General features: G+C 33.9%; 1 protein-coding gene across 1 annotated transcript in view; it reads right to left on the minus strand.

Annotated features, from left to right (window-relative positions):
- Positions 1–13,462, minus strand: part of LOC123655766 (nesprin-2-like) — a 34,144-nt gene that overhangs the window by 9,738 nt on the left and 10,944 nt on the right. The window contains exons 2-8 of the mRNA XM_045591519.1: positions 7,015–7,239; positions 3,927–6,239; positions 3,545–3,733; positions 2,932–3,311; positions 2,237–2,275; positions 1,037–1,199; positions 53–284 (exon numbers count right to left, since the gene is read on the minus strand). Of these exons, the coding sequence (XP_045447475.1) occupies positions 53–284; positions 1,037–1,199; positions 2,237–2,275; positions 2,932–3,311; positions 3,545–3,733; positions 3,927–6,239; positions 7,015–7,239 (3,541 nt within the window). The remainder of the gene's footprint in view (positions 1–52; positions 285–1,036; positions 1,200–2,236; positions 2,276–2,931; positions 3,312–3,544; positions 3,734–3,926; positions 6,240–7,014; positions 7,240–13,462) is intronic.

The following is a 13,462-nucleotide window of genomic DNA, read 5'->3' on the forward strand; positions in this document are numbered from 1 at the left end:
GGCACTTCGAGCCAGTGGGTGTTGATTTAAAGAAAAGTTGGTCGTAACCCACCGATGTCGTGGAACTGCGCGTTGTGCAGCAGGGCGTGCTGCAGGCGCGCCTGCCAGGCGGCCGCGCGCGCGCACGCCGCGTCCCAGCGCGCGTTGGCCGCCGCCAGCCGCTCGCGAGCGCGCGCCGCGTCCGCCGCGCGCGCCGCGTGCCGCGTCACGTGCGCGCCCACCACGTTCAGCGACACCACCAGCGCCTTGTGCGAGTCCAGGTCCAGGAGGAACTCGCGGTGGTCCTGGGTACACCGGCCGCTCTTTGAGTTACGTCTTATTGGGAAGGGGTTTTGTGGGGTGTTTAGAGTTACGTCATACTGGAAAGAGATTTTGTGTAGTGTTTAGGGTTACGTCATATTGGAAAGAGATATTATGGGATGTTTAGAGTTACGTCATATTGGAAAGGGGTTTTGTGTAGTGTTTAGGGTTGCGTCATATTGGAAAGAGATTTTATGGGGTGTTTAGGGTTACGTCATATTGGAAAGAGATTTGTGTGGTGTTTAGAGTTACGTCATATTGGGAAGAGATTTTTGTGTAGTGTTTAGAGTAACGTCATATTGGAAAGAAATTTTGTGGAGTGTTGAAAAGAGAGGGGATAGTGGTATTTTGGGACAATGTTAGTGAAAACAAAGAATGTACATTTTAAGGTTATGTAAGAAATTTGAATTTTGAATGGTTACTTAAGTAATGTAAGAGATGGGGGAAGGAAAAGTGAAAAAAATAATAATTTAGAAACGAGGGTATAACGGTTATTAAGACAAAATGTGTGGAACAAAGATGGAAAAGGGAAGGTTAAAAATTAAAAACCCAGTGAGGGTAAAGAACGTAAGAAAGAAGGTTGGAAAATCGATACAGGAGATAGTATATGAAAATATTAAATAATATAATTAAGTGAAAATTACACTAAAAAAATATAAAAACAATAAGATAATAACTTAAAGTTTGATAACACATTTGTAGGAAGCCACAAACTGTAACACAAAATTCAATTTACCTGAATAGCATCTTCCAACACGTCGTACTGTTCGGGCGGGTCGTGGCGCGCCTCATCTGTGGCCTCGGCGAACTGAAGCCACTGTTCCAGCCGCCAAAGATCGTTGTCAAGCTGTTTCCAGTTGCGATCCGAACAGAGCGGACAAGTGACCCGACCGGACTCGCTAAACACGGGGAAAATTAGACTCATTAGCGGAAATGTATTCAGACATAACACGAAGTGTTACAAAGTTGATAGTGTGATGATTTTGTAGAATCTGAGTTTAATGAGTAATATTGAAGAATTTTAAAATTTCAAACACGATCGAAGTCTTACGATTATTACATTACATTTTTTCTGAAATAAATAGGTATAACCAAATGCGGAAACTTTGAATTAAAAAATAGTAACAGTATTGAGTTATAAAAAATAAATATTTCAGATTTATAAAAATAAAAGATTAACATATAATAAATATAACTAATTTAACTTTTATCATATAAATAACATAAGATATAATATCCCATATATTACAAACATTTACTTCTACAGACAATTGTAACATACTTATATATAAATAGTACTCAGAAACAAACATTTTATACAATAACATAGTAAAATAAAAATCATGCACTAAGTATATTTACTTTAAAAAAACATCTACAAAGCTTTAATGACTACAAAATACTATCTGCCATAATTTTTCTCATATTTAAGAATATTTTGCCTAGCTATTATTATCTAATTTTATTAATATTTGGTTAGAAATCTTCTGCAAATTTTTGTCAAAGTTATGGCAGATGCAACGCTTTGTGCACATAACATTTACAGTGCAGCCAAATATAGTATTCTAGAAATTCGCTAACAACCTTAAGTTCGGTGAAGTGCAAACAATTTACAGTAATGTTAATTGTGTTATTTAGTGCTTCAAGTGTACATTGTGCGGTTTTAGTTGTAACAAAAGATTCAATTTCTATTTAAACAAAATTGATTTAATTTCAATGAAATTTTCATTAATATAAAGTAAAATTTCAAAACTGTCTTCGCAAAATTTGACATGAACACGAATATCAATAACGAGACGTAAGTACACTTATTTACTGTTAAGTAATATCTAAGTATCCTTTATCCTTTTATCCTTTATTTCATGAATTGTATTTCGGGAGGCTGTGAGCGAATTTCCGTTGTGAGTTAGAAAATATATTAGGAAGCAGTACTCACTGTTCGCACGTGAGAGCGTACGATGCCGAGTGGGGCAACCTAGGACCAAAAACGACGTTTAATATTGCATGCCAGGTTAACAAGCGATTAACACTGGAACTAGATTAACAACAATTTTGAAGATTTGCGAATAACTTAAAATGTCCAAATTTGAAGAGTTTTATTAGTTATACCATTACTGAATGTATAAAAAGGTTAAATAATATTATTGGTACAAGATTACAGGTAATAACTTTATGCACGCTGTAATGGAACTTTATCGATTTATAGCGATTTCGGATACCTCTATAATTATGTTTTAGTAAATTAAGAAGAGATATATAATGGTTTGGAAGAAGAACCGTAAGAAAAATTAATAATTATATGCTTGATAATTTATAAGTCAATAGCGGGTATTATTTTTTAATTATTAATTGGTTATAGAAAGTGTTCAGCATTTAATATTAATAAGTGCTCAAATTTAATGTTAAAGTGGCAAATATCGAAGCCCACCACCAAATCCAAAAGTGCCGGTGCGTCTACGTCACATTTACATTACATAGCGAAAATGTATTAAAACCCACGTATTGCGCAAATTGAACGAATTCTTGTGAATCTTAAAAGTTGCCATAAATATACATTGTTGAAGAAATAGAAGAAAAGTAAAAATAATAATAAAAAAAAACACACCAAAACTCGTTTTTAGATCGCCTTACCTCAGGTTGTTGATCTGCAGTTCCCGTTTCTTGGCCTGAGTCAAGAGATCTTCGTATCTAAGTGACAGAGATTCTACCTCCTTCAACAAGGCTTCTTCTTCTGTGGCATCGCATTCGGTTAGCAATAATTCTGATAGATGCTTAGCCAGTTCTAATGTTTGTTCGGGTTTAGCTCCTGCTTTAGCTATATCTTTAGCCGCTGTAGCTAATTCTTCGCTAGTTGCGTTTTCTTTTAGTTCTTGGAGCAGTGCTGTTCGGAGTGCTTCTAGAGACTCCGATGTTTCTTTAACAGCGGATGCTAATTCGACACGATATGTCTCTTTTGATGTTAGTGTGTCCACTTGTAACGCTGCGTCAGTTTCCCATTTCAATGTGTCAACCTGTCAAGAGAGAAGTATCTTTCTATTATAACCCGGTTAATTGTATTTTTTTTTATTAATAATAAATATATTGAAGCACTGTTTAAAATTTTCTCAATTAATATTTTCTCTTTTATTATTCATGCTGATGACATACAACAATTATCTTTTACTAATAATAGATTCAAGCTTAGATACGAAAAAAAAAAATATTGCTTTCATGATCTACTCGGAAACTAGTAATTACAACATACCTGTACAGCGGTATCCACATCCTCAACGACCTCAGCTCTCGCGAGGTCCAAACGGGTCCTGACGTCAGCGAACAATGCTCGATACTCGCTAAACATATCCGATACTCCGGATATACTTGCCACTGACACCGACAATCTATCTGCCTCATCTACTAACGCTTCACATTCACGGAGATCACCTTCCACACCCTAAAAATCACAAACAATATTAAATAATAATATTGATAAATAGTTAAATTTGCTCATATTTTATTACTATCGTAAATTTCATACATGACTTTGCGAACAATATGTAAACATACGTAAGTCAATAAATTGAACCGGACATTCGATAAAAGGTTATCAAAATGAACTAGAATGTATATAATAAATTTATACTTACATCTAACTCCTTTAGAATGGCGACTTTATCCGTAGGAGTTGGAGCAAGATGCAATGCTCTAGTGAGTCTTACGTCAGCTTCTGCTAGTGCCACCACTGCTTTACCATGAGCGGCGACGAACTGTCGGTGAGCATCAGCACCAGCCGCGTCTACTCTGCAGCGCAGTTGTTGCCATCGCCTCACCGCAGCCCTTAACCTCGCCGCATCATCAGCTCCAGACCCTCGTACTTCAACCCCTCGAGCTGACGCAACACGACTGTATGCATCCTCTAATTTCTTAACATCACCTTCTAAAGTATCTAAGTCTTTAATCACAGCCTTCGATATGCTCTCGTCTTCAGCTTCACCTCGCTGCTTACGGGTCTCAATCTTTTCCACCCTCTTTTCAATTGCATCAAGTTTCTTTTCAACCTTAGGTAGTAGCGAATTAACAAGTTCAGCAGATTTTCTGATCTCCTTCAGCGTCTTCTTCCTTTGTTCTGACATATCGCAGATGTTCTTCCATTTCTTCTCAACGATATCGACGCCAGTGCGTAAGTTTCTCAAATCAAAGTTCCCTTTGAGAACGTCAGCATCATTAAATACAAGCTCACAGTGGTTCAACGTTTTGCCAACCTCTCCGCTCTCGTCCTCAATGTTTTTGTGTATTTCGTCACGTTCCTGGAATTTAGTGTCCACGGCTTTAGTGGTCAGTTGTTCGAGGACAACTGGCGCTGATAGGTTCGACTCTATTGTATGTAATTTAAGCCTTATTTCTGTCAATCGCTCTTCTAATTGCGTAATAGTTTCCAATAATTCGTTTATTCTAGCTATTCGAATTCGACCCGTATCTTGCAATTTATGCCAGCGTTCTTGTATGTCTTTTAGCTGTTTATTTGTATTTTTACTATATGACTTTTCGTCTTTCTTAGCCAGGTCGGTTAGAATGCTTCCTGTTTCTGTTAGCCATTCGAATTCACGCTCCTTAAGAGTAGTTTCGGCTTGTATGTCGGATTTTATCCTTCTGACCAAGTCCTGAGGATTTAAAGATGCCACGTCACCATTAGATGCAGTGGTTTCGAGACGTGATTCGAGTGTTCTTAGCCATTCACTAAATCGAGAGAGTCTTGAGTCAAATATTGTGTAGATTTCTAACCGTTCTTGTAGCCTGTGAATTATGATAGAAAGTTGGTGTTCCAAGTCCGCTCGTTGTTGACGTAACTGCCAGACCTTCTGATTAACTATTCTTATATCTTGAGGACTGAGGCATTCTTTCAGTTGCTCCTGAATTACGCTGAGGGCTTCTATTTGTGTTTCAGTTTTATCGATCTTTGTCCTTAAATCAGTGTATTTATCTATTGCTTTCTTAAGCTGAGGTCTGGATAATCTATCGTCGTCAGAGTATGACATGATCTCTCCTTGTATCTGAGAGTACAATTTGTGCAAGTCCTCTGTCAACGTTTCATATTCACCGATAAGGCCAAGAATTCGAGTTAGAAAGTCACGCCATGTGTCAAGGCTAGCTTGTAAATTGTCAACTCTCTTAACAATACCCGCATACTCCATTCTTACAGAAGCTCCGTAAGTTTCTTCTGTGAATTCAATTACTTTCTTTAAATTTTCTAATAGTTTTTCTGAAAGTTTTCGGCCTTCGGGCAGTTTGTCTGCGAGATTCTGTACTTTAGTTAGTATTTTGTGTATCCTCTTTATGTGTACGTACCTAAGCTGTAGATTTTCTTTCTCCCTTTCGATTTCTTTAAGCCACCGAAGTAGCTCTGTGTACACCTGTCTGTATTCGTCCCAAGCCGCAATACGAGTACACACCTCATCGTGTCTTTCAACGATTCTCGCAAGAGTTTCATTGTGTAGATTAGTGAGCGTGTCAAACTTGTCAGCCAGGTCTCGGTTCTTAGATTCCTTATTCTCATTCATCAATACCGACCGTTGTGAGGCGAGGAGATTCCTGTGTACTCTGCAAAGTCTACGATGTTCAGTCAAGTTCTCGTAATCAGCTGGCACGGAAGCGGATAGGAATGATTGTAGATCTAATAAGTACTCGTGCCACAATCTTAGAGCAGTTGCCGCGTCTCCAGATCGAACAAGTGCTGTTGACAAACGGTGGTAATGCAAGAAAGTGTCTCTAAACATGGCCTGCCATAGTTCTAATATTCTCACGATGGAATGTTCGTCTGATACGTCGCGGTCGATATCCGGAAGCTCTGCCTTTGCGGGAGCAATATCCGCTTCGCTCTTTCCGAGTGCGATGAGATTTTCTCGAAGAGCTATCAACTTGTCTTCAACAATTTCTCCGTCTTCATGGACTGGAGTCAAATCCTGCAAAAAAAGTAATAGTAAAAGTAATATAAACTATATTATGTACTTTACTCATCTACGGATTTTTCTTATCATGACATGCAAAATAATATAAAAACATCAGGTTGTATAAGTCTAACAAACAAAATTTTTGAATAAATTTCATATTTTTGTAAAATAGTTAATTCATATTTAGGAATCATTTTAATAAACGGCTTGTAAACAATTCATCAGCATCATTGCCAAATATAAAAACGCATTCAAATAGCATTGAAGTCTATACTTGAATGTAATTTTATTATTATTTGAAGTGCCATCATTAATAAAGCAATACACGATAATCCAAATTCGCTTCCACCCAAAAAAGGCAAGTCATATCCCTTTCACGGTGACCACTCCCAATTCGGGTGATGCGTGACTCGCCACCATAATAATACTGTTATGGACACCGTTATACGTTCACCACTGTATAGACATAATCGGCTTTCATACCCATCGGCTTTGAAATGAGCTAAAATAAACAATTACATAGAATGCAAACCCCAAATAAATGTCTTTTAACGTGTAGATACGGTCGTCCTTTCCTAAGGCAACCGTCTCAATTCTTATGTATAAGTAACAGTATAACAACTTATTGATACACCTACATATATATGCACACATTACAGATTCAGGTTCAGGAAGACAAATGAACCCACAATCTTCGAGGAAGAAAGCAAGGTCATTGCAAACTGCGCCAACGGGCTACTTAGTAAAACAACTGAAGTTTGTGTATTAAGAGCTTGTCATCACTCACCTGTCTCATATCGCAGAACATCTCTTTAGCGTGTTGCGCTTTCGCTCTGGCTATCTGTCTAGCTTCACCAAGATCAGCCAGTGCTTGTACAGCACCGGCGACAAGTTGCAGTCTCCTCGCTAGCGCATCGGCGTCCGCCTGTAGTGCCCTCGAGCCGGTCTCTGCTGCAACTCTTGCAGCTAGAGACCTGAGTTCTGCGACTCTTGCCTCTTGTTCTAGACATGCCTGTTGATGATAAATACGTGATTTAATATTCATTGCTCTGTTACTATATACTGTATCAATTTTTAATTTATCGTGTTACTATCACGCTGTTTTCTAAATTATAATAAATATATTATAAATCTATTTCGTCAACTGCTTATTATTAGAACTACTTTAAAATTAATTTAAACAGAAATAGATGTCACACACGATATTATTTATAAGATATCATTCATCTTTAAAAAAGGTTCAATTTTTTTAACCTATTTTATAAAAAGTGGACTTAGTTTTTTTTTGTGAAAATTAACGTACTTTGAACATTCTACCTTTATTTTAACTTTTTATAATTTAATAACAACAATTTTACATTAAAAAACATTGAACAATATCAATTCCAATCCGAATATAAAATATATTCGTGTCATACATAATTTAAAAATAAATCATTCGAGAGTTTTTATGTAGTTTTATAAGCGTTCCGAAAATAACTCAAATGTATAGGTAAACAAAATTCTTTAAAAAAATTGATATTTGTAATTTTAATCGTATCGAAATTTATTTAAAATGGAATATTTGTCAAAATCCGGTTTAACGTGAACATTGGAATTCTTATTTTAATTTAAATGTTAACGAACATGTTCAAGTTATCGATTCCGGAATACGATAAAGATTAATGTTTTAAAATTGTAACTGACCAGTCATATTGTACGTACAAATAAAAAAAAAAATATAACTGGTAAATTTTTGTACATAGATAAAAAAAAAAACTAATATAATGGGAGCAATAGAAGCAAGAAAACATATTTTTTTAAATGTTTTTTTTTTGTACGTTTGTTTTGTTATGCGAAATGGAAATGCAATTTATACAGTTGTGATTAGGGAGATCTAAGATAAAATTTGGCGTAGGTTTCATTTTGATATACTAAAAGACGCGGAAAGAAACCTAACCAATTAATTAAAGATATAATATACGTTATATGAGTAAATTTGTTTTTCTCTTATAATATTATTTACTTCCTTGTTTTAATATTGTAATCTATGATAATACAATAGTTTATATTAGTTTATATCACGAGTTTATGAGCCTGTTATAAAAAAAAAATATTTTTGAGTTAGCGTTTTTATTGAGGAATTTTTTTTTAACAGATATACACAGACCTAGGTATCATAATATCATTCTAAATAAAAAAATAAAAAAATGCAAAATAAAAGCGAAAACTTTTAAAACATATGAACTTATTTACTAAATATTGAAGCTAAATATTAATTACTAATAATATAATACCACAAACGTAATATAAATGTTATTTTTACACAATTATAATGTAAAATATAAATTAATAAAAAAAAGGTTTAAAAGGCGATCTCATTATCACTAAAAGAACGATTTCTTCCAGACGACATTAAGGCAAAGGGCACGAAGAAAATGAAACGTAATGATAGTCTACTACAGTTTAATAATCTCTAGTAATATTATAAATGTAAATCTAAGTTTGTTTGTTACGCTTTCACGCGAAAACTTCTTAACCGATCATCATGAAACTTACTACACGTTCTTGGAGGTATTAGAAGTAACATAGGATAGATACTTTTTATTAAAAAAAATCAACGCGAGTGAAGCCGCGGGTAGAAGCTAGTAATTAATATGTATATCTTATATATAAAATACTCGTGTCGCGGTGTTTGTAATTAAACTTCTCCAAACGGCTTGACCGATTCTCTTGAAATTTTGTGTGCATAATGGGTAGGTCTGAGAATCGAACAACATCTATTTTTCATCTCTCTAAATGTTGTGGTTAGTCCACCACTATTTTTTTTTTTTTTTTTTTTAGATAAAATATTTATATTTTCATTATATTATGATTTGGCGTTGAAAAATACATACAACCCTATATTTTCACCCTTCTACCACCAACCCCTATTTTTAAATAGCGTTTAGCGGCAAGACAACGTCTGCCGAGTCAGCTAGTATGTATATAATTACCTAATATGTATATAAATGTATATTTTGTACTTATGAACCTACAATATAAATCAAAAACAAGTTTATTTTAATCAATATTCGTAACGTGTGTAGGTATGATGTTAAAATAACTCGTATGAAGCGGATACAGGAAAATCGTTGATAATAAAACAAATATAGGAACTGACGTCTTGCGGCAATGAGCCGTGTGGGAGCTGTGCAGTGCTGCCAACCTAGAGATACAAAAATAGAAATTCGTTATTATCGTATCCTTGATGGCGAAATTTACCTACATATGTACTGGCTTCTCTAGAAGAAGAATTTTTTAATTCGTACCAGTACATAGTTCCTGAAATTAGCGGGTTTAACAAACAAACAAACCTATATATACCTAATATCACGCAATAGTAGCATTTCCCTGACGAAGGAATTTTTAAAAACAGTCAAGTTTTTTTAAATTTTTTGTTTGTTTGTTTATACATTACAAACAAATAAATTATCAAATTATCCTTTTAATTATTAATTATTAAAATTATAAATATTCTTTATAAAGTACTGGGATTATCACGAAGACCTAAATAAAAAATCATAAAGATATTTTTAGATCAAAAATCTTGAAATGATTTCATTATGAACGCAATCATTTATGCGTAAGTGTTTCCTGTCAGTATTATCTGTTTTTTATTATAATTGTAATATTGATTTATTTTTATGGGCTTATGGCTTAAATTACTCGACTTGACTGAGTGTATAAAATGCTTTTTATAATGACGTCATCAATCAGAAAGGTGGAGGTCGAATTTGGAACTAGCATCGATTTTTAAAATTATTTTAAAAATAGAAATTATCTCGCGCCGAAATTCGGAGTTTCAAAACTCTGTTATAGGATAATGGAACGTATTAAGTATGGCTAAACTGTTAATCAAATTATTATTTATAATGTAAATATATAAAAATAAATCGTCAACATTTATGTGCACGTATAACTTTTAAATAGTATGGAGTTACAAAGGCACACAAAAACGGATAATTTATAGAAATTATTAGAAATAATTTTAAACAATATGCTATTTAATAACGGTTTTATAAGGATTTAGAAGCTATAACAGAACTAAAATATTTGTTCGATCGCATCAGATTCGAATTTATGGATTCAACAGCGATAATTATAATTAATAAGTAACGAGTAAAGCAACGAAGGACGCCTAGTGATGAATTAATTTTTATGTATGTAGCATATGTATATCGGTGACCGAATCACATTTTATTAACCTATAAATTATAACCACACGGTTATAAAATAACATCCAGATTCAATTTTATTTTTAGTTATTACACATCACTGAAAATAATAAATTTGGTATTTGAAATCTAGTCAAAAGTTTTATCCCTTGAAATTTGATATAAGCAAATAAATTTAACATACGCACAAGGTCATCTGTTTCTAAGCAACGTAATTACTATTTTTTAAGTAGCAGCCGACTGCTACCGACTTATAAGTATCTACTGATTCTAAGGTAAGCTACTGGATCTGAATCTAGTACACTACCTGTTTCATTGATCAGAATCAACTGAAGTAATGTATTATTATATAAATAACTAGCTGATCCCGTAAACGTTATTTGCCATATATGTTATTTACCCCTTAACGCCCCCCCCGCCATCCCACTTATAAGGTAGTGGTATGAAAAATAGTTGTTAGCTGATTCTTAGACTTACCCAATATGCGCACAAAATTACATAGAAATTGATCCGGCCGTTTCGGAGGAGTATGGTAACTAACATTGTGAAACGAGAATTTTATATATAAGATTAAACCTGACCCGAGGCGGTAATGGAAAACAAACACGGAGCTTAAAGTTAGATCACCGTCAACTGCAAGAAGGAGTTAGGAATAACTGTCCATATTCTGGACTGATACATATTCTGGATAACTGAGGTAGGGGTACATCAGGAAATATCCTGCTCAAAATCTAGGACAGCCCGACTGGGTAAGTACCTCGGCTTTACAGAAGACCACAGCTAAATAATACTGCTTTCAAGCAGTGTTACGTTCCTGTGTGTATGTGAGATGACCAGAACTATGGAATTTAGGGTAGTGTCAGCAACGCGGTTGCACTGCTTCTGGTGTTGCAGGCGTCTATAAGCTACGATAATCGCTTGGCATCAGGTGAGTCGTACGCTTGTTTGCCGACCCAGTTGTATAAAAAACAATTTTAAAACATTTTACTTCTTCACTTACAAGGAAGTGAAAATAATATGTCATGTAAAACAGTACTTTGTACTCGTAATACGGATGTAGGTCAAAACGAGATCACTAAATAACTGTATCCTGTGACATACTTTAAATTTGAATGCAGTAGTTATTCGCCCAGACTTCGTTTATATCGATATAATATTATACCAATATCAATCGACTACGATATATGGATGAATATTGCACTCAATATTAACCCGTTTATCCAATCTACATTCAAAATCAGTGTCTGAAGACGTTAATTTTATTTAATTAAATTTGTCATCATCGTCACAACATCACAGCAGCCTTTCGCAGTCCACTACAGGACATAGGCCTCCACAAGTTCACGTCAAAAAAGGCGTGAACTCATGTGTTTTGCCCATAATGTGGGCAGGTGGGTTGGTGACCGCAGGGCTGGCTTTGTCGCACCGAAGACGCTGCCCGTCTTCGGCCTGTCTATTTCATTGCCAGTAGTTGGATGGTTATTCCGCCATCGGTCGGCTTTATAAGTTCCAAGGTGGTATAAGAGAGGGGGTAGCTATATTGTTAGAAATAATTAAATTTGTAAATAAACAAAAATCTTCGAAATATATATACACTGAATCACAAATCAATTATAAACAACAATTAACATAATTATGTACACGCGTAACTTCCGACTGTACAAAATTGGATAACTACTGAAGTAAAACTTTTTTTACTCACGCTTGACTTGGCGAGTAAGCTGGTGAATGCGTGACGAGAGCGTTACATTTAAATGTTCCAGTCAATATTAACACGTTTACGTAAAATCTTCATTCCAAATCTTAAATAGCTGACATTAACTTTCTATAATAAAAAAATAATTATTATTATAATTATCTAATGTATTCGACGTTTCATAAATACATTTGAAGTTAATTTGAATATTCATTTTTCTATCTTTGATTCGGGTATTCTTACCTATTATTATGTAACAAAATATTTATTTATTACCGACAAAAATAACCTACATTATAAAAAAACACAGCGTGTGCTAATTTAACATTGTTATATATTATTTATAATAATGATAAAAAAATTATACACATTAATTACGATATTGTTATTATTTTATTATCAGCGTTTCAAGTGTTGCTCGATATAAACAAGTGAAATTGTTTGCTCATTTCGTAAAGGTTATCTCAGCTGAATACGTTTTTGTAGTGTATAACGTTTTTATCTACTTACTTGTAGATTATATTGTGTGAATCATTTCTATATAAATAATAATAAATCGGCGAAACGAATAAAACAAATTAAATTTATTTTAATTAACGTTTTCGTGCTTTGTTTTAACTTAATCAAATACTTAAAGAATCAATTGTTCGAAGATAAAATATTAAGCTTTTTTGATATTAAGATATAAATAAGGCGTTTGTCACGTCTTTCTCTATTTGTCATGTTCTTATCTATATAAATAAATAAAATTGGAGTGTCTGTTTTTAATATTAAAATAACCGCTTTTTACTAAATGCATATAAATGTATACCCGATACAAAACTTTTTTTTGCAATTTTTGTCTGTCTGTCTGTCTGTCTGCTTGTTCCGGCTAAACTCTGAAACGGCCGAAGCGATTTTGACGGGATTTTCTCTGGCAGATAGCTGATGTAATACGGAATAACTTAGGCTACTTATATAACTCTTCGAACTGAACAATAACTTTTTTGTTAAATTTCACGCGGACGAATTCGCGGGCACAGCTAGTGTATAAATAAAAATGTACCTTTAAAATGTATGTATGCGTATAACTTCCGAATGACTTCACATTAGATTTTTTTTTTTATCGTACCTACTTCAAAAAAGTAGATTTAAATTCGACTGTATTTTTTCTTTGTTTTTTTTTTTTAATGTTTATGTGACCTCAGAACTTTTTACTGTTTTTTTTTTTAACTTTGTTTTATATATATATATATATATATATATATATATATATATATATATATATATATATATATATATATATATATATATATATATATATATATTTGTATTAAAACCTTCCGTGGACCTAAAGGAACATA

The sequence above is a fragment of the Melitaea cinxia genome, chromosome 8 (genome assembly GCF_905220565.1).
Source record: "Melitaea cinxia chromosome 8, ilMelCinx1.1, whole genome shotgun sequence".
In the NCBI taxonomy this organism is placed as follows: Eukaryota; Metazoa; Arthropoda; class Insecta; order Lepidoptera; family Nymphalidae; genus Melitaea; species Melitaea cinxia.